The sequence below is a fragment of the Cyprinus carpio genome, chromosome B9 (assembly GCF_018340385.1).
Source record: "Cyprinus carpio isolate SPL01 chromosome B9, ASM1834038v1, whole genome shotgun sequence".
NCBI classification, from domain to species: Eukaryota; Metazoa; Chordata; class Actinopteri; order Cypriniformes; family Cyprinidae; genus Cyprinus; species Cyprinus carpio.
In genome coordinates, this window is record NC_056605.1 from 13,769,269 (window position 1) to 13,795,379 (window position 26,111).

Below are 26,111 nucleotides of genomic sequence, written 5' to 3' on the forward strand. Positions count from 1 at the left end.
GCAACTCTCAGACAGGTTGTAGCCTAAAGCTTTCAGTGGCAATGTGGATTGATGTAAATTGGAGACATGGTGTGCTGCAAATTCAAACAATACAACCAATCAAAAGCATTAGAATAGCATCGCTTCACTAAACAGCTTTTAAATGGCAGGAGGCTTTGTGCTCATCAAAACAGACAAAGCAACAAATTAATTTATTCAGCATATCTATATTCAGATGTAACCCCTTTTGTAATCGTTAACATTTTCATTAAGTAACTGTAATTTAATTACACATTTTATCTTAGTAACTGTAATAGATTTTTTGGTAATTAAATTATGTAACCAACATAATAAAATGACAAAACAAAAATTTGACCCTCTCTGTGAAATCCAGGCTAAAGTCTCAAACTCTAATTATGAGATAACAAGCATCAAAGTTTGATTTCAACCATTAATGTCACTATGATTTCAATCTTTGACACAGTCTTACTAAACAGTAAATCACCAAAAAAAAAACTTTAGCTGGGTTTTCACAGACAGGGTCACAAATGTTAATGTGACTCCAAATAAAACGCTAACTAAAGACTAGATATCTATCTGTCTGTCTGTCTGCCTGTGTGTAAAAACATGAAAAAATGGCAGGACAGAAAATAATACATGTAGGTGGTTATGCAGAAACTTTTTTTGAAAGTTTGCATCAGTTTCTTTATGTATCATTTCACATTAAATGTGGGCAGAGAAATTACTTGTTGGATTGTGTCTGGTTAGGACATGGTGTAAAAGCACAAAAAAAATATTAACAACACGTGTGAATGCGGTTAGTGCTTATAAAGTGCAAAAGCTCACCCTGCTCCATAACATTAACAATTGTGACTCCAGAGTTATTGGTGGCCAGGCGGTACCAGGCATTGCGTGGGTTCAGCAGCCATTCCTCCACATGGCAGTAGTAATTGCCGGCATCTCTGGACCGAGCTTTCTGGATGGTCAGACTGTACAGTTCAGAGGTGGCCCGTTCAAACTGCAGGCGAGAGTTTGGACCAGGCTCCTCCGTAGGGCTGCAGTTCCCATTACCAAACACTGCATCATGACCGATGGAAAAGACGCACTCTTGTTCATCCTCCTCCTCCTGTCCCAAACGGTACACATACCAGGATACAGAGAAGCGGGAATCTTTTGAGGACTGAGATAGAATGCTGCAGCCCAGCCGGATTGATCCATCTTCAGGTACTGTGATATTAGATTCTGCCTCCTCCACCTGCAACTTCACCACTGCAATAAAACCGATAATAAAAATAATTAGGTGCATGACAACATTTCTAATCTTCTTCAGAGATTGGGGTATCATCTGTCGAAAACTCATTGTTATATTTATATAGAGCCAAATATTCTGGTTTAATTAAAGGAATATTTAATATTCACTCTGAAAACAGTATGAGTATCTTTTGTTGAACACGCAAGGTGACATTTGCAATACAATCAACAGTTATTTATAATGCAACAAAAGATTTCTATTTCAAATAATGCTGTTTTTTTGAATGTTCTAAGAATCCTGAAAAAAATGTATCATGGTTTCCACACAAATATTAAGCTGTTTTCAACATTTATAATAATAAGAAGTTTTCATCAGATAAAAGAAAGTTATAGTTTCATAAAAACATGAGGTTGAGCAAATAATGACAGAACTACACCTAAAAATGTTTATAGAATTTAAATATTCCAACACGCCATAAAAATTAACACAATTCTGCAGGGCATCAAGCATCCAGGGATGTGGAACTAGCAGTTCAAAATGTCACTCTCAAATGAAGGCGAGGATCATCACATTTTGTGTGAGAAGTCACAAGCTCATTCAGCAGGGTCTTGAGCTGAGATCAGCTACAAATAAGACTGGCACACATTAAGGGGCTCCTCTTATCTTCTGCTCATGTAAAAGCAGTGCAATTTAACTTTGAAGATGGCAGATTACGAGGTGCTGAACCTTAAATCAACTATCTATTCGTAAATACATTTATATGGATGCTATTTCAGGCAATCATGCAGCGGGGAGGTGATGTGACACTCATACTTGCATCCCCGGGGAAATAAGACTGGAATTTAAGTGCATACTTAGATATATTATAGAGATATGCACTGCGTATATACATATATGAGAAGCAAAACTAGAAAGAGGTATAAAATACAGAATTCATGAAAGACAGCTCGACTAAAGCAGTGCTGAGAAGAAGATTAGATACTGTATAGGGAAATGCATTCATGCTGAAGAATAGGAAATGCATGATGCATAAACAACTATAAGGGCTTCCATAATGATCAGCATGTCCATGTAAATGTTAGATTTGTATTATTCATTTATAATAATAATTTTTCACTTTTTGAAGTTGTCTGACCAGCAAAAACCAACAAAAAGTGCCCAAACTCACTTTTCTTGACCTTGATTTGTTTCAGAGGAGCAGATGTCTTGGCCACCTGTGCTCCTAAAGCTACTTGCTCAATGGACCCGAGGACAAACTACACAACAAAATGTGTCTGTGTAACAGCAGTAAGTCGATGACCCATGTGTTGTGCAGTAATATTGAAGAGTGTGTTGTGTCAGGTTGGGATGTGGGGGTGGGATCTGTCCTTCCGGCTCCTCAAAGCTTTGATTCAATGCTGTCAAAGAGTGCAGATGGCATCAGACTAATGCAAACATTTTCTACATAGTCACCTGAACCACACTAGACCTGCCTACATGATGTCATGATGTTACAGGAGAAAGTGGACATTATCTGCAAAAGGGGGACAGACAGATGAATAGCCAAGGCGGTTTGCAGCAGGGGTCTTCACGGGTGGTTGCGCAGGGTGAATAAAGGAGCAGCAGATGTGTGGCACTCAGATGGGCTTCATGAGTAAAGCCTCTGGGCTCCAGCGGCCGTGATTGTGTCTGTTATGAGGTTCTGACGCTCCCTCGCCACCTGCACTGTGAGTGCTAAGGTCTGTGACCCATGTGGTGGGGGCTCCCTGAAGGGCTGATATGCTGTGCGCTTACGTTTGAGGAGTCACGCGTACAAAGCCCCTGTCTCTCTTTATGTCTTCCTCTCATAAATACACACATGCTGATGAATGATTCAGTTTGGGCAGACATGAGCTCAGGATGGCTGCGCTCCACGGTGGTCTCAGGGGGAGAATGTTTTCATGCTGCTCTTTCCGATCCTCTCATGCCAGATGGCCTGGTAAGCCCATGGGACTGCTACACACACCTACAACTGAATCTCAAAGGCTTCAGAGTCTGCTATAGGAATAAAGGCCAACTCGGCTAGTTGGGTGCCATTGTAAATACTGTACAGCACTTTCTATTAACAAGATACAAAACAGGACCAGAGAATTCTTCAGAAAAACCTTTAGAAAATGTTGATCATTAATCTATTTTTTATTTTTATTATTATTATTATTATTTTATTTATTTTATTTTTTTTTTTGGGTTGGGGGGGTTTGGGGGTTCTGCAATCCTGATTCCAAAATAAATATACAGCTCTGGAAAAAAAATTTTTAAGATAACACTGAAAAATTATTAATTTCTCTGTTTTTACTATTTATTGGTATGCATTAGAGTACAATTAACATTTTTGTTTAATTTTATAAACTACTGACAATATTTCTCCCAAATTCCAAATAAACATCCTGTCATTTAGAGCATTTATTTGCAGAAAACCACTAAAACACTAATTGGTGTATTTTTCTCATTTTCTAGCGAAAAAAAAAACAATAAACTAAATGGAGAAAATTTATTACATATAAAAAAAGAAAAAAATACAAAACACCAAATGTGTAACATACATATTGTTTAAAAGTTTAGAACATATTTCAAAGTTTTTGAAAAAAGTATTTTATGTTCACCAAAGCTGCATTTATTCAGAAGAGGAACAGTAGGTTAATAATGTGAAATGTCTTTTTAATATATTTTATATTCCGCTTATATATTTTATCTTTTTAATATTTTAAATGCAATTTATTTTAGTGACTGCAAAGCTGAATTTTCGGTCATTACAGTCTTCAGTGTCACATGATCAGATTCAGAAATCATTCTAATATTTCTTATAGCAATGTTTCTTCTTATTATTAAAAATGTTGAAAACAGTTGCACTTGTAGAAACCATGATACATTTTTTCCAAGATTCTTTGATAACTACGAAGTAAAAACAAAAAAAAAAAAACATTTATTTGAAATGCATTTATTTGAAAGAGATTTTTTTTGTAACATTATAAATGTCTTTAAGTCACATTTGTTTAATTTAATCCTGCACATCCTTGCTTAATAAAAGTATTAATTTATTTAAAATATGCAATAAAATTTTGAAAACTAAATGTGGGACAAAGATACTGTAAATATACATTTAAATACAAGTACATATATACATCCATTTGATAAGCAAACATTCTTACCTGGCTGTCTCACAGCCACATGTGTGAAGCCGGAGGAGTCTTGTGCCAGGCGATACCAGAGTCCATCAGGGTCCATGAGCCACTCCTCCACAAGGCAGTAGTATGTTCCAGAGTCGCTGGTCTCGGCACGGTGCAAGGTAAGCCCGTAGAGGCGAGGAGAGAGCCTCTCTGACTGCACACGGCTGCGGAGACGCTCCTCCTCTGCGTACGCTCCATACTCAAATGCTCCAGAGTGTTCGATCTTCAACAGCAGCTCATCCGGCTCTCCTACCTCAGCCTTCCGGGCGTACCACAGCACAGCATGCTGAGAGTCCGGGCTGGTTTGAGAGGTGATGGAGCAGTTGACACGCACCCGACTGTCCTCCAGAAACTGCAGACTCTGGTTGGACTTGTGCACCTTCAGTTTACTTACTAAAGGAGGAGAAAGCAAAAAGGGGAAAAGTTAGAACAATGAATACCAAGATTTACAGACTATTTAGACCAAATACATTAAAAAGACACTTCTGTCTGTTGGCAGACAGATATTCTTGTCTGTGAGTACCTTTGTAATAAAAAAAAGCACAATTAATTGCACTAAATGTGTACTTGTAATTTAAACATTAAAAGTATATTTAAAAAAACTGTCCTTGAAGAGAATATATTAATGAATTAAAAGGCCACTTAAAAGTATACTTTCATGTTTCTTAACGACCTTAAGTACACTTATAAAAAAGTGCACTTTGAAAATAATATCCATAGGAATCCACTGTTTCTTTCTGGTGTGAATAGGCCTTTAACCAGAATGGATATTTACTAAGTTGCTGAGGGAGTGCTGGAATCGCTTGTTTTACTGTAGATCTGGAAGAAATAAGACATTAGAATAATTCTTGAAGGAGCAGGGCTGGGGGATCCTGGGCATGCATATTGGAGTACTACAGGTGCGTCAGGTGTGACACCATATTTCACACCATGAGTGGATTTATGGGCACCACAAGAGCTCAGGAAGACACAATGATGATGGGAGACACACTTTCACACCTGCAAATAAAAGGTCTTACATACTTACAAATGTAAATCATTAGATATGTGCAACAGAGAAGCATTCAAAAGTAAAGAGAGCAGATGTCCTTCATGTGTGGCCCTGTTATTTGGCATGAGAATGTGCAAACAGTTCAGGCACACTTTCAAACGCATTAAACATATGCCACTGCATTACTCCTCAACCCACACATACAGTGCCTTTTACCAACAAATGACAAAATTGGTGGGACTTCATATGATTGTTTCTTTTACATCTTTTATTACCTCAAATTAATGAGCATCTGTGAAACTTCACATTCTGTTTTTCCTGCTTTAATGGCTCTTTGCTAAAAATCCAATTTTCCACTGACACTTTGGCTCCAGTAATCCCCATCACGCATTTCTGCACTTCTAGCAAAGTCCCCTGATTCATCCCTAAGCCTGGACCTTCTCGGTGAATAACAGTGGCTTGAGCACTCTTATGCTTCTGACCAGCAGGCCAGAAACCCAATCCCTGCAGCAAAGCTCCTCAACTCAATTGTATAATGTCAAATCTCACCGATTTAACAGTTTCTCTAAAGTTTTTTAAGATTTATAAAAAATAAAACCACAAAGCAATTGTTCCTCAATTTAGGCTTTTGATTTACCATATTTCATATTCTTAAAATCCACACACAAACCACTAAAAAATAAATAAAAAGCAGAGAAATCTATGACAAATATTAATGATCACAATTGTATTTGATGTGACGGCTGTGTGTCTGCAGTAATACCACTGTCTGCTGACATACTGTTGTCATTGTACATGCTATCAGACCAAGAGTTTCTAAAATTAAATTGTCACACTGCACAATGAGCTTTGTTCACTCCTGCAGGGCTGTCAGAGTAAATATCTCCCCACAGTTCAGCTTCAAAACAGAAGACTCCAACAAAATTGACAAGAATGAGTGTCTGTGTCCCTTCAGTTGTTGATGGTAGTTGTACTAGATCAGTTGCTTGTTGGCATAAAGCCAGCTAACTAACTGCTAATTTAGCTCTTTAAAAAAAGAGAGAGAGATCACTATGAGAATCAAAGTCACTTGTGACAAAGTTATAATGTTGATAATGTAGCTTTGCCATCACAGAAATAAATAAAATTTAAAATATATTAAAATAGAAAACAGTTCTTTTAAATTGTAATAACATTTCAGTGCATTCTTTGTGACTTATAGGAGACTTCAAAAACAGTTGTGTATTTTCACTGACCTGCAGTTTTCAGGATACACATAAAGAGTGCATTCAGAAGCTGCAGTGGGCCCGAATGTGATTTAAATTGACAAAAATGTACATAAACTTTAGTAGTTTTTGACACTGCTAACAGGCATTTATCCTGTAAATGAAAAATGGCATCTTGTGTGCCCTCAGACATAAAACATTACTGGTTGGGTGCACACTAAAGATGCTCTCAAAGCGCTGGCAGTCATTCCATAGGGAATCTCTACAGAACCCTTTAGAGCTAGCAGCTAATCGCAGGAGAATGACTCTTCAATCCTCTAAAGCAGAACCACCAATAGATGGGATTTCCACACAACAGATTTCTTAGTTTTTTCTTTTTCTTTTCTAATTTCTCCGGTTTTGACAGAAAACAAAGGCTGGAAAAGAGATGTCAGGAATTAAAGACCCCATGAAATCAAATTTAGTTATGTGGCTTTTAGTTCATGTAGTTTAGCTCTGAAGCCATTTATGTGCTAGTGTACTGATCAATGTTTTAAATTCACTTTAAGCAGATATATGCGGTTAACATTTACAATACCACTTATCTGTAAATTTTTTCATGACCTCGACGCCTATTTTAACCTTAATGTGTTGAGATTATAAGAAGATGAAAAGCTCTTTGATACACCACACTCAAGCTTCCTGCTTCCACAGGAAATACGTAAACACAGGAAAGCAAACTACACTTTCCTTTAACGCCAGTTGCTTAAAACTCTGTCTGCGAGTTGAATCTTTTACAAGTTTTCTTTACTGAATTTGTTTGTGGCTGATCACATCACCGATCACAGGTGCATTCAGCGTTACATGATATTCAGAAAATCATGTTTACAAACACGGTGCCATTTTCAAAATACCTAATATTGTTGTTTGACTCGAGCACTGCTGCACAATTAAATACAATCATGCAATATTGCTCAGATTTGCATAAGGTTATTCACAGAGGCTTTGAAATCAGAGAAAATTTGTGCACAGCAGCTCAAAGCTGAGACACAGTTAAGTCTTGTGGGCAACAGAAAAAGCAATACAGCGAATATGATTGGAAACATTTGCCTTCTCTGATTCAAGCTCACTGCTTGTCAATGCTTTTCTTTCAGCATGATGCATAAGTGGATTGGAGCGGAGGACTGATGCTCCACTCGCTCTCTTCCCCCATTCAATTTTCTAATAAAGAAAATGAGCAGAGCAGGGAGCCTTTGACAAGACGGAAATGAGGTCCATTGGTCTTTGTACTTTTTGTCCTATAGGAGCAGCTATCCTTTCATTAGCTCCCAAGAGTTGCAGCAGATAAGATTATCTCGCCACTCATATTAGCCATAGTTATGCATACTCTTACATGGGTTTTCCATCATTCACTTGCTTTTAGGGTTACCCTTACTAGGTCTGAATCCTTCGGAGGGTCTCCTCGATGTGTCCTAATAAAGGAAGGCGGCCAATTAAATTCTGACAGAATCCTCTCTGACTCTGACTCTAATTAAACAAGATATTTGTTCTTGACAAAACTGCAAGCCATTTCATTTTTTTTGTATAATCGAATTAGGAAAATCAATAAATGTATGGTAAGTGAGAGAGGGAAAAGAAAGATGGGAGAGTAAGAGAGACTGCAAAAATGAAGCAAATCAAGCAGCACATTTTAAACAGCTCAGAGCTTGATTAGAGGCAGTTTGTGACGGCTCTCAGATGGAGGGCGAGGAGGTGCGGAGGGGGAGGTTGGCAGCGGAAAAAGCAAACAGAGAAAATGTTTTGTGATTTTGTGATTTTCTAAGAAGACAGCGAGCTGCATTCCCTCCTCCTGCGTGTGTCCAATTTGTTAGCCCCAGTTAATTACCAACACGCTGTGCTGCCGAGATAAAGACGCTTTTATTTGGTTTATTTATTGATGACACAATCTCCAAAGATAATGCAGCCTTCCCATCAAGAAACACAAAACATTTATTTATTACATTAAGAAAACATTTATTCCAGTGACATCCATATGCACTGGAGATTTTAAAGTGGCCACATCATGAGGAATAAAAAAAAGTTTGTGCTATCAAAACATTCTATAAATGAGCAAACAAAATGTCTTTGCTAGTCCAAAAAAAGCATTTACTAAAACTAAAGCCTGAACAATATGTTCCCAGTGAGATCTTGGGTAAAAGTCAGAATGTACAGCTTGTAGGAGCAGTCACGCAGCATGAATGCCACACTACATTTCTGACACTGCCAGAGCTTTGTCAGAGGCTCGGATTTATTGCAAAGGCAATAAATGTTGCCCACTCAGTCACAGTGAGGTAGAAAGGAAAGAGGAGAAATGAATGGGAAAAAAATTGTATTGTTGGCTATTGCGACAAATATACCCGTGTGACTTATGACTGGTTTTGTGTTTCAGGGTCACATATGTAATTTTAACAAATCTTATGCTGTTCCTGACTGGGTGTAGCACCTTCCACTCTGTACATCGGTCTTAAATGTATTTTTAACAACGTCCTGATCATTTTAGTCTAATCTGAACAGTACACAGTAGATTGTTTTCTGAATGTCAAACATAATGGAGGATTTGCAAAAAGATTATCATTGAAGGATAGAGCAGGTAAAAAATGTATTAGACTCAAAAACAAACAGGAGTTGTTGAGTAAGGTCAGAAACGGCATTCAAAATGTAATTATACTAGAATCCCAAACATAGGAAACAACATATCACATGCTCGAATGTTGATTACCGATTTACAGTGGACCAAAGACATGATGCACATCGAATCAAGAAAATGGCTCTACCCTTGGCTAGTAAAATACAGTAAAGGGTGATTCACACCACACCAACAGATGGTAGCAGACACTTTATTCGGTTTTGTCAGATCAGTGTTTCAGAGCTGTGTCTTTTGGCATCTGCGGAGCTCGTTTTTGCTGATTGAACATACTGAATCAGCATTTGTAGGGTCGTGAAAGTCTGGGAAGTGACATACTGGAGGAAGAAAAAAAAAAAAAAAACAGGACAAAAGACTAAAAATAACATTTATGTGACCTGCGATGAGAATGGGATCTATGCCACTAAGTATTTCTTATTCCATTATTAAAGCAGCAATCTTTCAAGAGTTCTGTTGATGACACAAAAACACAAGCAGTCATTAGGGAAGAACAGTTAATTGGTAGCTGCTAATTTCAACCCCCACTGACAGAAGAAGAGTCCTTATCACTGTCAATCACTTACAACATAATAATATCCCAGTTTATGCATATTTATGAGTTCCACAAGCACGTCTATTTGCCCGAGCACGAGTGGAGACTGAGAAATGGTTGAGGTGTACCTGTAAACATAAAAGACTTTTTGGAGCGCTCTCTTTTTTTAAAGGGGGAAAGAGGAGATCCATTAACTGCCTTGCAGATGTAAGTGGCTTTAAGTGGAGCAATGACAAGTGGAGGTGGATAATCATCAGAGATGGAAAGAGCAGACAGAGGAGTACCTGAAAGGGATAGAAGAACTGAGAGAAGGGGGAAAAAAGCATAACATACTTTAAAAAGGGGAAAAAAGAGAATCAGGAAGTGAGCAAACCATGTAGTTATATTAAGAGGTAATCGTTGAATCGCAAAATGGCAGAAGAGCTGCTCACTTTGAACAGAGAGAAGTTGAAAACGAGTCAAAATGAGAGGAAAAGTGAAATTATGGACTGTGGAGTGGAGTAAGTGACTTTCAGTTGAAAACACATCAAAAAACATGTTTCTTTTTTACGCAGCACTAACACAAGCACATTGAAGGCCGGCTTAGAGCTCCAAGCTTGACTGCTCTTCCATGAGCTCTTCTAACTGTTAATCCAAGCAACAGAGCCTGAAATGTGTCATATTAACGTTCTGAAATGTGCTTAATCCCAGTGAAACAGATTGTGTGTGTGTGTGTGTGTTTTTTTTGAGGGGTGGGAGGCTGTGTTCCCTCAGGAGAGCAGTTTAAGCAGATCCGCCTTGCACAGTGAAGAATGGGGCTTGAGCACTGCTGCCCTCCGTCTGCTACAAAAACATAATGGGAGCCTAATATCTATGCTAATGAGGCCGATACATCTCTGATTCCTTTGTGTTGCAGAAGGATTTCCAGCAGTCTTCTACAATGCAATTAGGGCTATATTGTAATTATGTGGATCTGTGCTCGGGCAGGGAGTCCACAGATGAGCCCTGTGTGTCGTGTGCCTCCTCCCTGCTTTAATTTTACAACTTCCACTGAGACGTGTCCCCCCTCCCTTACCTTACGACATATGTGCGGGTTCTGGTCTGTGATGCAACAAAAACAGCTCTGTGTGGTTGTCAGGGAACTCTGGGATTGCTGTGTGCTATCAGCAAGCATACAGTAAGTATACTGTGGTCTGCTGGTGGGCATACGTAGCATGTGTTTATATGCACAGAGAGATGCATTCAACTAAATCCAATGTTTTCTTTTGGCCAGAGCGAGTGTCTTGCGAGCAATGTGGCTGAATAGCATCTGTTTAATGCTCTCGTCATTTTACACACAGGCCTTTCTGTTGTTTTGCACTCAGAGCCTCATATGTATCATTAGCAAAAAATCAGCAAAAACAACTCGCGCAAAAAGTTAAAAAGGAACAAAAACATTACAGCAACTGAAGAGTGAGGAAGTCAAGTAACATTAGCTAGGGAGCTCACTGAGTGAGTTAATTTTTTTGAAAAAGATGAGTGACATCCTCAGAGACTTTGATTAAAAATTCTATGAAGTGTGTTTATGCATGCAGGCAGGGAAGAGTTACGGATGAGGAGTTATTATTACAGACAGCTTGAAGAAGCACTGGTGATAATCAAGGACATATATTTAAAAGTGTTTACAAGTGGTCCAAAAAATGCGTATGAGTTAAAATATATATTTTTTTTAAATATGCAAAATGACATTTCAAGCCCCATCAGTTAAAATTTCCAAACATGTTTAGAGAGATGCCTTGTTGTCTAACTATCATGTGTTGTGGTACTCGACTGACATGGAAGAGAAGAAATAAAAAAATAAAAAATTAAAAAGTTATTGTTGTTTTCTTTACGCACAAAGTGTTTTTGTAGCTTCATAACATTTCCGTTGAACCAGTGAAGACACATTGACTATTTTGATGATGCCCTTACTACCTTTCTGGGCCTTGAACCTGTCAGTTACATTTCTGTCTATAGAGGGTCAGAAAGCTCTCGGATTTCAATAAAAATATCTTAATATGTGTTCAGAAGATGAACGAAGGTCTTACGGGTTTGGAAGGACATGAGGGTGAGTAAAAGACAGAATTGTAATTTTTTGGGTGAACTATCCATTTAAGCATCATACAAATAGCACACCTCATTTAAGTTGCACAGAAAACAAATAATTAATTTCAAAAGATGTTGGGGCTTTGATGGAACGTTTAAAATGCAATACTATAATACTCTAATAAAAAAAAAAAAAAAAAAAAAGGATGTTCAATTTAGCTGGAAACTGCAGTGAATTGTATGCATAGGTACATTTTGGGGGTTTTGCAAAAATGTAGGGAGATGCAGGTTTTTCAATGAACCTGTGCTGCTTAAAATGCTATCTGTGTAGGCAGTTCATGAGGTTTTAGAAGAGCCAGAGTGCAGGTGGGTGTGAGTTTGTGTGTACTGAAGGGGTTCTCTGTGAATCAGGTGGCAGACAGTGTCCTATATTTTGACCTTGAGCATCACTTCAGAACTAATTAATTACCAAACCCATATGAAATGGTTTTGGATATGAATGCTTCAGAAACAAATGTGCTTCATCAATCTTACATTGTGTCAGTGAATATCATGGAGTAAGGTATATTGCCTGGGCACTGGGATGGAAAATAAGGGAGCACACAAAACTCTAATGATTGAATTAGGAGCAAAGAGCTTATGGGCTCTGGGAGGAATATAAGGTGCTCTACATAAAGGCTCCTGGGATACAGTCTAGAGAATACTGTAGATCAGTGCTTCTCAGATTTGTCAGGCCAAGTATCACTTTTAATCAAACCAGAACATCCAAGTAGTACTGCCGACTAACTGAAATAGCTCTAAAAGCAAGATTAACGACTGAGCATTATAATGCTATATATTGATGAATAAGATGAACTGTAGTGCTGTAAGACTTCCATCAGCCTCTTGACTAGCTCTGTTGGACATCTAAAGGAACCTAAGGGAGCAGCATGTACACAGATACAGGGCAAATGACAAATTTTAATATGTACTCTACTTGTACATATTACAGGAAACTAACGAAAATTCAGCTTTGCCATTATTGAAAACAAATTACATTTTTAAATTATTTAAATGGTAATAATATTTCAGAATATTACTGTTTTTCTGATCAAATAAATGCAGTCATAGAACAGAGGAGTCTTTTTTAAAAAACCTAAAAAACTCTCACACACACTCACAAATATACATACTGCATATACACACACATACTCACCCACAAGTGTTAATAAGGCCACTTTGCAGTATGATTCAAACAAATTGCTACTAAATAAATGCATTTGATTTGATCTTAAAACCTCTTCCATCTGCCTAAAGGCGCTTGTTGTTACAGAGTCAGAAGCTGGCCACTTTAAAAGCTGCTTCCTTTCATGAAATTGAGCATCTAGATGCTACTTGGAGGCCAAACAAAATCATATCTTGCCTTTTGATGATGGCTTCCTTTTCTTGCTGCTCTCCTTTTAGCACTTGGAATAAAATTGTGGCTCACAAGACACTGATCAACACGGCTACACTACATCTCACACTGCAGAAGACTATGCAGGCAATGAAACTCCATACCAGAGAGGACCACCATTGTAGGTCACATCATGTACAGTAGCAGTGAAATTAGGCACAGAAAGTGTCACCATGCAGGCTGTGAATAAGGCGGTTCTCCTCTGAAAGCAGGAGGTTTCTTGGAGACACAAAACACCTGCTGTTCATCTGGACAGGTGAACTTGTTTAGTTTAGTGGGGTACAGTGGGATGGACGAGGAGGTTCAAAACAGACCGAGGAGACTACGAGAACTCGAAGCTACAGGGTCTCATGAAAGGAGAAACAGAGAATGTGTGGGACAGAGAGAGGTTGATAAATCCTCTGTGCCCTGGAGGGAGATTGTGGTGCATGCTGGAACACTGTGCTCCTAATGAAGATGGACAGCAGAGATCCATCCATGGGACATAGAGACAGCGCTTCTCCATGACAATTCAGATGCCGTCAATTACAAGCATAGTGAGAGCCATCAGCGGGCAGGATGACTGGTGCCCACTAGGTAAGACAGGTGTGAGAGAGCATTGATCCGTCACTGCCAGGACCCATTTATGTAAAAGACACTTAGCACTTTAACAAGGGCCACTGGGACAGCACTGTATTAATGAGAAAGAGTTTCAGCAGAACCGGGTACAAGAGTGAATGAGAGAAAGAGAGAGAGGGGAAGGAAGCTAATATTGATTGTTTGTTAATTATAACCCTTTGATTTGCTTTCAAGCTAATAACATGCATCTCGACATCAAACAATAACATAATGCAAGGAAGCACTGTGGAGTACTTGCTAGAGCAACTAAGATAAGAGGAAGCTGTTTAAAATCTGATGACTGAGCCATAAAACCACAGCGCGGTCTTCTCCTTCTGTTTCACATGCATAATCCTGAAGGTAAGGATGTGTCTAGAGGAGGAAGCTTTGAGCTGACTACCTCCTCGGGTCTGGTGACACATATTCCTGTAAGACTGGCTGGCTGGATCCAGTCATGGCTGATTACTGGGGGAAGCGAGTAACACAGTGAGAAGTAGGCTAACAGAAAGTAATGCTCAGCAGATGAAGCTTCGATAACTACAAAGGCCTTGGGCAAACAGCATGTTCGTCAGTGTGTTAACGAATGTTAGGATAACTAATTAGTTGTGTGCAAATATGCTTGAATGTTTAATGATAAAACCCAGTTAAACATCAACAGAGTCAGTGTCTTGATTGTCACATGATTCTTCAGAATTCATTTTAATGTGCTGGTTTGCTGCTTAAGAAACATTTCAGTAATATTTTATCTTACAGTCCTGATTTATGCAAACAATATGATATGCTGATTAGCACAAAACTAACACATAAATACTGAACCTGATATGGAGCCATTTTTATGAGTATTATTTTTGCAGTATTAAATGAAAAATAAGTATATTTGAGCTCACTGCAATGCATTGTGGGGTTCTCTGGTAAGGACACACGCTGCAGGCACAGCTGACTTCAAAATTGGCCAAAAGAAGATGTCTTTGAAGGCAGAATAATAATGCTGAAACAGCATGATGCCTTAAAATGCTGTCTTGGTAGGGAGCTCACCAGGTTTGGATTTGAACAGAGCTAATATATCAGCATGTAGACTCAAAACTGCTCTGACTGTGGCAATCTGTTTTCTGTGTTGAAAGCATGTGCAAACAGTATGCGTTTTATATCTGGTTGTGTGTAGGTGAACTCTTTCGTTTCAGTATTCTATGTAGGGCAACACTAAATCCAGTTTCTGTTCCATTTCTCATCCTGTTTATGCTGAGAAACTAATGAAAAAATGTTCATATTCCACATCTGACTGCTTCATTAATCTGGAGTGGGAATGGTCCCATTAGGACACATCCACTGGTATTAACACACACAGATTAGATTGTGTCACAACATTGGAAGGTTAGGCAGCTTCCCTCGAGATCGGCATAAATGAACGTGTTATCTTATTGCATTCCACATGCACCATAAAAGCACAAATGCAATCAGAGGAGGAAAAACAACCCCTAAAATTCACATTTAAATGCCGAATCTAGTTTAAAAATATAAAAAGATTTCTAAAGTTGAGCTCAAACATGAGAAAATCACATTGCATCTCCTGCTGGGATGCTGTTTGTGTGTGGATTCGTCATCAGCGCTCTGGATTTCTGATGAAATCACAGCTAGAGGAGTTTCCCTCTATTGCACTTGAAGACACAGAAATTCTAATTTAAGAAAAAGCGTGAACACTAACTGAAGATGAATATCAACGCCATAAGGCTTCAGATCAACCTGCTGGCGCGGTTTCATTTAGTGGCAGAAGTGGAACAGAGGGACAGCTTAATGAACGCAGAGCAACGCCTTAAACAACCTACTCTCGGAAACTTCATACGTCCATGAAACTGAATCGCATATACCACCTTCACAACCCACATCTTATGTACATGGATCTACGACAGGAATGCATCAGGAGGAAGGGTGGAATGATCAACTGTCCAGTGTAGGAGTTTATGTGGATGCACATAAATATTTAAAATGTGTGTGTGTGTTGCAGTTTTATCATTCTAGATAAAATGTAAGTTTCTCAGGGGAGAAAAAAGTGCTTCTTGCCAATTCCACAGACAGATGGACCTCAGTTTAACATCTTTGAAGATACCATGATAACACACCAGCTCAGAGAAGAACCAGCTATCAATGCTGGCTATCACACCAGAGCTGTGTCTGTGACTGACAGCAGTGCCAAACACCATTCCTCAGGCCACAGCCGTAAACACACACACACACACACACACACACACACACACACACACACACACACACACACACACACACACACACACACACACCAGACCACCGGCTCTAACACTGCCAACTCCTGCCCCCAGAAACACCCCGCAGGCTACACACACACACATCCACAAACACAAATTCGCCTTCATGTTGAGATCTTCCTTGTCTCTGGAAGAAAAACAACATAATACCGTCCTACATGCATTATTTAAATATTATTTCAAATTGAAGACTCGGTTTCCAGTAAAATGAAATAAATCAGCATGATAAGCAATTATAGGATAACACATACTTGAGTCCTTTAATTTACACACTGTTTAATGTGTGAAGGCAGCAAGAAAAGCACTATCACTGGTAACTATGAATCATTGGAGTCAGTGTGCTTGGAGTATGTGCTATGATTAGCATTCAGAGCCTGTTATATTAATCATCCATCTCTTCCATACTTCAAATAATCCCACTAGTTCTCTGTCTGACACCACAAATGAATCACGCAGAACACAAACAACCTGCAATGAAGGATTGGACCATATGTTCAAGATTTAGCCACTGAAAAATTAATTTAGGTCAAACTTTAATCTGAACATTGGGGAAATTTTCCAACTCAATTACTTTTCAACCTGACAACCATTACCAGATAAAGACAATATTTCAAAGACAGGTGGGATATGAGTGTACTAAACAGAATTTTGGCCTAAAATGAAATGGAAATTTGTGTATTTTAGAAATGCATGTTACAGATCTTTTTGTGACCCTTTTTTTGACCATGTTACTCAATCTTTTGGTTAAATGACTCTCTCTGGTGAACTTCACCAATCATTTAATCAGCGTTACTCCTGTCTAGTTCTTACAATTGACTGTAGGTTCACATTCAGATCTGCCTCCATCTCATCAACAACTAATGGACAGAACCAAGCACCTGCTCTACATTTTGAATTTTTTTGAATCACTTGGATGTACATCACAATCCGAAAAAATTACCATACGTTAATCTTCCTTAATTATCTTAAGTAAACAGCCCACTGGACTGAGTCTCCATGTGAGCAGAGAACGTAATACATACTAGAATGGACTGCACTAGCTTTTCATCAGTGTTTCACTTTGCTGGCCCCCTTATTTTTCCAGTTAATGTTCTTAATGTTTGATGAAATGTGCATCATGCCATTTAACTCTTGGTGTAAAGGAGCTATTTTAAAGGTACTGATTTTTTTTTTTTTATTATTCATTAAAATGAAACATGAGGAGGAATAGTTTGGGGAAAAGACTCAGAGACTGTGTGATGTCTTCACGTTTCTTCTCATCATGAGCTGTGAGACTAAAATCAACTGGTGTACATGTAGCCCCCCAGTCTGCTCCCATGGTGCTGTGAGGAACTCCATATGGTGCTGAGGTATGCACACAAGCCGGCATACGTGTTAAATATGAATAAAAAGGCTTTAAAGCATAGACAAGACCGGCCTTATGAGACGAGATGAGCATCACGTTTTTACTACTAGATGCAAGACCTTCCCTGAGCACACAGAGCAAACTTCTTTTACAAACCATGAGGAATGTGTAGTGTTTGTTTTCACTGTGTGAATGAAGCCATCCTTGCAAAACTTATTCATTTATTGCATTTGCACTGAGCCTCTCTGTTCCTCACGTTCACGCAGTGAGAAGGAGCTTTGCCTTATACATATTAAACAGGCACTTCTGGAGACATGATTTAATGTCTCTCAATAATGCATTCAGTCAGATGCATGATGTTTTCACACATCATTACCACCACTCCAGTCTCCATTTCTTTCAGAGAATTTTCTCCACGCAACCTGTTTCTCCAAATGTCAGCTCGCAACATTTAGCCAGAAGTATTTAACATTTAGAAAACTAGCACAAACAGATATGAAGATAAAGCAGAGAAAATGAATTCCTACATTGTTTATGAAGCATATGGGTAGCTGCCATGAAATACTTAAGGGAAGTTCTGTGGCTTGACAAGCTATACATCATCTATTTTAAACTCATATTTTAAGATCACAATAATTATTACACAGAATATTCATACTTTTAAAAATTCAATTTTAAGACTGCAGGACTACTTAAAATTAACTAGTGAAGGCAAAACTTTATAAAAAAATGTAAAATATAAAATTTCTCATCCTTTCATAAAAATGTTAACCCAATGATGATATTTTGAAGTGACTGAAATGACAAAAAGTTCAAAACATAACTTTCTGTTGTCACAGTTCTGTTAGGCCATGTCCACACGTATAATAGTATTTTTATAAACTTTTTTTCCTTCTTCCGTTTTTAAAAAATCTCCGTCCACATGAAAACGCTAAAGCATGCTATAACCACTGTCAAGAGCATGCCAAGCCAACAGGTGGTGATATAATCTACCGTAAAGACATGTTGGCCAATCAGAATCAATAACAGAAATCAATGAGCCACTGTTATAATTTCTAAAAAGCATACACATTTCCAGAGAGATGGCCTTTAAAACTGTATTAAATACTTTTCTAGGAACATGAAAGTGATATCTTAAAATAAAATCAGACTAATTAAACAAATTGCCATCATTGTCAAACAATTGGTTCACTAACAACAGTCCATTAGTGAAGTGACATACAGCCAAGTATGGTGACCCATACTCAGAATTAGTTCTCTTCATTTGACCCATCTAAAGCGCACACACACAGCAGTGAACACACACACACACACACCATGAACACACACCCGGAGCAGGGAACCAATTACTGAACCAAATTTCCAGAAACAAGGATTTCCTCTTATGTAAAATATTACAATTGTTCCAAATTAAAAAAAATTGTGTGGCGAGAAATTATGCTTGTAAATAAGTTTCCAAGCCAAAAGCATTTGCTGATGATAACTGTAAAGTTTGATAGGTAGTTTACTAATGAAACAATTACAGATTAATAAAAAATGTAAACCACCTAATGCATATTGAGGGATTACACTCCAAATAGAAGACTGATGGTGGAGAAAACGTTTAAGCCAATTAATTCTGAAGGTGATATTAAGAGAATCAAAGTCAATAAAATCTATGCCGCCCTTATTCTAAGAATTTAAAATAACAGATATTCTAATATAACTAGTTTTATTTTTCCAAAGAAATTTAAGCAACATTACATCAGTCAACTTACAGGTTGGTTTATCTACAAATAAGGAATAAGTAGCATAGGATAATCTAGAGATAGCTTCCGCTTTAGTAAACAAAGTCTTTCCTTTCAAAGATAGATCTCTTAATAACCAAAGATTAAATTTTTTTTTCTTCATAATTGGGTTAAAATTATAATATCTTAGTTTAGTATCTTTTATTATTTTGATTCCTAAATACGTGACATTCTCTTTGATGGGAATATTGCAGAAAGAGGATGCAGCACATTTTTAATCGGGAGTAACTCACATTTATTCATATTAAGCAGAAGGCCAGAAGCATTTGAGAAAGATAAAAGAGACGTTAAAGCATTTGGGATCTGAGATGTATCTCTTAGAAACAATGCTGTGTCATCAGCCAGTTGACTAATAATTAATTCCATTCCAGCAACAGAAATTCCCTTCACAGGACTTTAATATGAAAACTTAAAAATTGTGTAGCTATTAAAAAAAGATATGGGGCAACCTTGCCTTACGCAGTTACATCTGTGTGTTAAATTCAAATGGATTTTTAGAAGTTTTGGATTTAACACTGAAGTAAGACACTATGTTATAGCTCATCCAAAAATTAAAACTCATGTCATTATCACTCACCCTCATGTTGATCTGTGGAACATGAAAGAAGATACTTTGAAGAATATTTTGTTGTCCATACGATAAAAACAACACTGGACCCCACTGAATTGACCGTATGGACAAAACAACACACATTCTTTCATGTTCCACAGAAGAAAGCAAGTCGTACAGGTTTGGAACAACATGAGGGTTGAATGAGTGATGAAAGACTTTATTTTTGGGTTAACTATTCCTTTAAAAAGACTGTTGAGCAGTATAAACATCTTTAAGGTAGTCACAGTCTAAACTTTTGCTAACTGTCTAAAAACACAGTGGCTTCAAATTTTGTTGTAGAACAAAATGTAGAAGTCTCTTCAAGTAATGTTAACAGACCTTATTTTACTCATGAACAGAAAACAGCTTCTCCAAAAACCCATTAGAAGCTCCCAAGAGAACACATGACACAAAACTGCTAATTCCCTTCAGAGTTTTGGACTATAAACAGAGCAGCTGTAAGTGAGATTACAGAAGAGGCCTCTCTCTCGCTCTTCATTTCTTTGTAAAGCTTCACAGCCAATCAAACGCCCCGATGCGTCCTAGCTGTGAGTGACTGGAGGAGGCTGTATTCAGAGACAGAAGATGACAGAGACACTCCGGGACTCCATCAGTGCCGTTCTCAAATGTCAGTAATGAAGTAAACATCAACAGCAGGGCTGTGCTTGTTTATGTTTATGAAATGTTTGTTAGATAAAACTTTATGATGTCAAAATGTCAAATATCCACCAGGACCGCATTAAGCAATCACACCTATTAACTCGGAAACACAGGCGGCATATCTGCGAAACTGCCTCTGCATCAATGTTCTCCATGAGGCTGGAGGGTTCCAAAAATGTAGAAAGTACACTTTTAAATTCAAATGGATAAAAAGGAAAATCTCTGTGGAAAGTCACAGGCCATTGCTCAAACATCTCTGTGTTTGTGCTCTCTAACGGCCTACCATTCAGTGCAATGAACACAGTGAAGCACACACCAGGGAAACTAAACGAGTGCTCAGGATGATAAGTTGATTCCCAAATGCATGTTGAAGGGTCGTCTGGGTGCCGGCTTTCCCCTTGAGAGAGTAAGGTCACGGAGCCAGTGGAGCAAAGAGGTCTGCCTCACTCTGCATCTTAAACATATGTGCTTGTGTAAACTAAACCATTAACACACAAGGAGTTGTGAGAAGGGCTGGGAATCGAGAATCTTACTGGAAAATAATACTGCAAGTGTGAAACTGGTTTATAAAACAACAGTCCTTGGTGATGCCAGAGAATTGTATCTTTCCTGTGGAAGTGGCTAAACTAATATAAGGGGCTAAAAACTAAAAAATTTAACACACACACATGCATACATATGTATATATACATATATATATATATATATATATATATATATATATATATATATATATATATATATATATATATATATATATATATATACATATATGTATATATATATATATATATATATTATGTATATATATATATATATACACACACACATGTGTGCGTGTGTTAAATTTTTTAGTTTTATATATATATATATATATATATAATATATAATATATATATATATATATTATATATATATATAATTATAAATATAGAAAATTTTTTTTTGTAAACTCAGATATAGTACAAGCAAACTAGGTTCAGAATGCAGAGCGTTATATACATACAGTAAGTGCAAAAATGCAATCTGTTATGCAACCTGTTAAAAATATATAGAAAAAATCCTTTATAATAATACAGTACATTGTAAACAGTACACAGAGCATATGTTAGTCTACACTGTTATGTTGGTCATATGTTAGTCTATAACACATAATAGCTCTTAAAAATCCCAATATTTTTAGTTCGTTATTTTAGTATTATTTATATACCATAATAGTATTTGATAATATTTAAATGGCTTTTATTTTTATATTTTCTGTCTTTATTTTTAGATTAAGTTTTAGTCTCATTTCTATTAGTCTTTTGTTTAAAATTTTGTGTAAACATTTAATTTTAACCTTTCTTTTTCTTTCAGTTTTAGTTTCAAATGTAGTAATTTTAGTACTTCAACTTATTTCAGTTAGCTGCCAAGGCAACATTTTTCACTTTTAAGTTTAAGTTTGCATATTTTACTTTTATATTTTATATAACAATAAAAAAACTGGACAACAGTTAAAAGGTACTGTTTCTTTTTGTAGTGCATTACTTGACTGTATGCTAAAAAAAAAGTAATGTTGAGAGCAATGCTTTGTGGGTCCAGTCAGTGTTCCATATAGTGCTGGGGGCTTACTGGTACATCAGCTTAACAAGAATGTAGTAGGATGACGGTGTTCCAAATTAAATTATTTACATTATTATTGGAACACCGTCATCCTAATACATATAGAAAATAGGCATATTCAACACAGTATGTTTAGTATGGAAGTGCTTTCTCAATGACTTGCACAAAGCATAACTGTCTACACAGTCTTCTGCATTCTGTTTTATTCTTTCTGGTTTGATACTTCCTGTATGACCTTTGCTGGAACAAAACCTTAAGGCAATACAACTTTGATTTCTCAGCACCTGGTACAATTTCTTGCCTTGCAGACATCAATGTGTCAGACTGCCCAACAGGAAGTCCAACATGGCAAAGGAGCTCACAGGAACCTGGGCTCTCACCTCACCTTTACATCAACAGCAACTCATCCTTCACTTTAAAGAGATCTTCAGGAAAAAATAAAATAAAATAAAGGGGGCAAACAAAACTACTTCAACTTTGCAGGAGCTAAGAGGTAAATGAAAAGCACAATCATACAGAAAATATTAATTGCTTAAATTATTCACCCCAAAATGAAAATTTTGTCATCGTTTACTCACCCTCATGTCCTTTCAAACCTGAGAGGAAGTTCTGAAGAATTGTAGTGGTTAATCTTTTCCACACAATTACTTTGAATTGAAACTGAGGCTTTCAAGGTTTAAAAAGGACAGACTGTTCTTTTGAGCAAGATGTTTTTAATAAATTGTTTAATTTAGTTTACAAAACTGGTCTGAATTATTCGTTCATAACCACATATAGTTGTCTATCATACAGAATTCAGGAAACTCTTATGATACTATTATGGTAATTTTGTGTCTTTTACAAGCTTGAAGCCTCAGTCTCTATGGGTTCTAACTGCACGGAAAATAACCAGTTTAATTCTCCTTTTGCATTCCATGGAAGAAATAGTCACACATGCCTGTTGTTTGATCCCCTGATAGACTTAAGTGATGCGTCAGCTGCAATAAAGCTTTTGATTTCAGGAAGTTGAAGTATAATAAGGAATAAATTGGCGATAATGTTGGTAATAGTGTTAATGCTAATAGAACTCATAATGGTAATGTTAACAGAATCGATTTAAAAATATTTTGATGGATTCAATATATCTCAAGCACATGACATTTTATATTGCATTGTTTTTCTGTCTGTATAACTCGAGCCATCTAACATTCAAAAAGGTATCACAAACACAAAAGCACAATCCTGTTTAGATATGCTTTGTTACAAGGGAACCTCAGGCTGGAATGAGCTAGTTTAGCTACAAGCATGTCTCCGGCGGGCTGCACTGATTTGCGTGCAGCCGGAGGGCAGGGAGCAGGCTTGCGGGGGAAAGCAGAGCATGTTTCCCCTCCAGGGTCATCTCACAGCCATTAACTCCTGCCAAGTCCTTGCATTGATTCTTACTAAGGGGCTCTGCTCCACACTGGGTCAGACAACAGTTACAAGCACAAGTTTAAAATGGAGAGAGATGGATGGCAACAGTATGAGCTCTCATGCATCGAAACATTGATATCAATTTTATGGCATGTAGGGTCAAGGTTACAAATGATGTCAACACAATATACATGTACACACACACACCCACACTTACATGCACAAAATAATTATTGAAGGTGGAGAATAAATACATCTCCTGCTGTTCTGTCTGGGCTGTAGAGAGACCACAGCTCGATGCGGGACAGACAGGAGTGTGTTTCCTTGTCAATGAGCTCTATGGAGATGGTCTGGCTCAGAAACAATGTAGTTGCTGGAATGAGGTACACTACAGATCTGCTTCATAAGACACCTCGGACTGAATGTAGAAAAAACAGAGTGATCCAGCTTGCTGGTTTTGAAATGTAAAATCAAAATAGATTATTAGCATCTATAAACAATCAATGAAGCTTCCAAAATATTTCTAACATTTTGTTTAATTACTTGTTTTGATTATTATGATTACTAGATGATAGTGGTAAGTGGTATTACTTTGGCTAATAAAATAAGTAAAAAAAAAAAAAAAAACAAATTCATGCTGACCCCAAACATTTGAACTGTAGGGTATGTGCATATATATTTGTATATACACACACACACACACACACACACACACACACACACACACACACACACACACACACACACACACACACACACATCATGAAAGACTTATATATTTAAAAAAAAAAAAAAAAATCATAAATCGTACCCACCCCAAAACTTTGAAAAGTAAATTTGGGGGGGATATAGACTGGGAATTAGACTGACTTGACTGAGAAAAAATCCAGCTCATCTTAGTCTACATTATGAATATTGGTTCATTATGGGCACCAACACATGTCCATTAAACACTCTCTGTCTGTTGGTCAGGTTTTGTTTACATTAGGAGGACCAAATGTCTCCACAGGGACAGTAAAACCTAAAATCACCACACTGCACTGCAGCCAATGATCTCCAAGAGGAGAAAATCTTGAAAAACATAGCCCACTAAATAATGTCTTAATAAAAATCTTGAAATTAAAAAAGGTGTGTGTGTGTGTGAGGGTTAAGTTTAGGGTTAGAAGTGAGATAAATTATCATTCAAAAACAACAGCAGTGAATGGAAAGTCCCACGATGATAGAAAAACAAACGTGTGTGTGAGGTCAGTGAGGAGGTCTTCCTTTCGGGAGTGACATTGTTCAATCCAAGGATTGAAGTCCAGAGGGACTAGATTTAATGAGCTCCAATTTTTGCTCTAATGACCCTCTCTCTACACCCCCCCTCCCCCATTAATTTCCTTCTTCATATTCTTCTCTTCTAATCGCTTTGGAGGATATTAACAACCTCTTCCTCGCACACTCCAGGCCATTAGGAGGGCCTGCCTCAGCTGCACACACACGCCAATCATCTCAATTACTCTTATGAGCACAGAGAGGCCAATTTCACGTGAAACACACACATGCAGACATGACAGAAGAATGGGAGAGAGAAAGATCTAGTGAGGGTGAAAGCTGTGAAACTAGGCCACACTACAACATGGTGCATTATCAGTGAAATCTTTATTTCTGTAGTGACAGTAAAGTGCGAGTTTTCTTAATTATGCTAATTTTTCGAGGCTGGGGAGTAACTCCAGCATTCTGCCATGAGCAAACATTACAAACCCAAACTTTAACGGGTGTCAGTGAAACTTATTTGCAATTTAGTGCCATCAGAACAGTCATAGTTGGTTCTTGCCCTCAGTCAAGCAGTCAGGCAGCCTACATGCACCTTTCCTGCGACGGAAGCCGTTTTTAGACTCACCAGGCTGCAGTACACTGATGCCCAGTGGGTTGGATGTGCGGTTGGCCACCGTGCTCCAGGTGCCATCGTAATTCTTCCGATAAAGCAGGGCAGCACACTGGTACGTCCCCGCCTCCTTGCGTCCAGCTCGGGTGATGCTGAGGCGGAAGTTGGTGTTCGTGGGCGTACGATCCACCGTGGTACGGGTGCCCAGGCCCAGCAGCTGGTCGCCCCACTGCAGAGTGCCATCCCGCGTGAACGTCACCAAATCTCGGAACTCTCCGTCGCCCTCTGCTGGCAGGAAGCGCCATGTGACCGCAGCAGGAACGTTGGGATTGTGCCGTGGCTTCACGATGCACTGCAGGTCAAACGAGTCGCCAAACGTCACGCTGGGCGTACGGGAGGAGGCCGACACGAAGAAGAACGATTCTGAAGCAAGAACAAAAAAAGAGAATAAGTATAGTAATTAAAAATACTTGCAATGTCACAAAGCATTGGCATAGAATTCAGTTCATTTGTTGACTCATCCAATCAGAACTTACTATATCTATTTTTTGAGTCTTTTATTTTTAACATAAGCATAAAACCAGTTTCAACAATTCGATATTAATCATTATCAGCAGTAGCAGCATCATACAGTAAATTTATTTAGCTTTATCAAACCATTTTTCACTTAATGGACCAGGAAAAAAATATATAAAAAATAATATAA

General features: G+C 37.8%; 1 protein-coding gene across 2 annotated transcripts in view; it reads right to left on the reverse strand.

Annotated features, from left to right (window-relative positions):
• The window catches only part of LOC109096696 (immunoglobulin superfamily member 3-like), a 134,900-nt gene that overhangs the window by 3,477 nt on the left and 105,312 nt on the right, over window positions 1–26,111 (reverse strand). For both annotated transcript variants that reach the window (XM_042731051.1, XM_042731052.1), the window contains exons 6-8: window positions 25,421–25,828; window positions 4,399–4,809; window positions 826–1,248 (exon numbers count right to left, since the gene is read on the reverse strand). In XM_042731051.1, coding sequence (XP_042586985.1) covers window positions 826–1,248; window positions 4,399–4,809; window positions 25,421–25,828 — 1,242 coding nt within the window. The remainder of the gene's footprint in view (window positions 1–825; window positions 1,249–4,398; window positions 4,810–25,420; window positions 25,829–26,111) is intronic.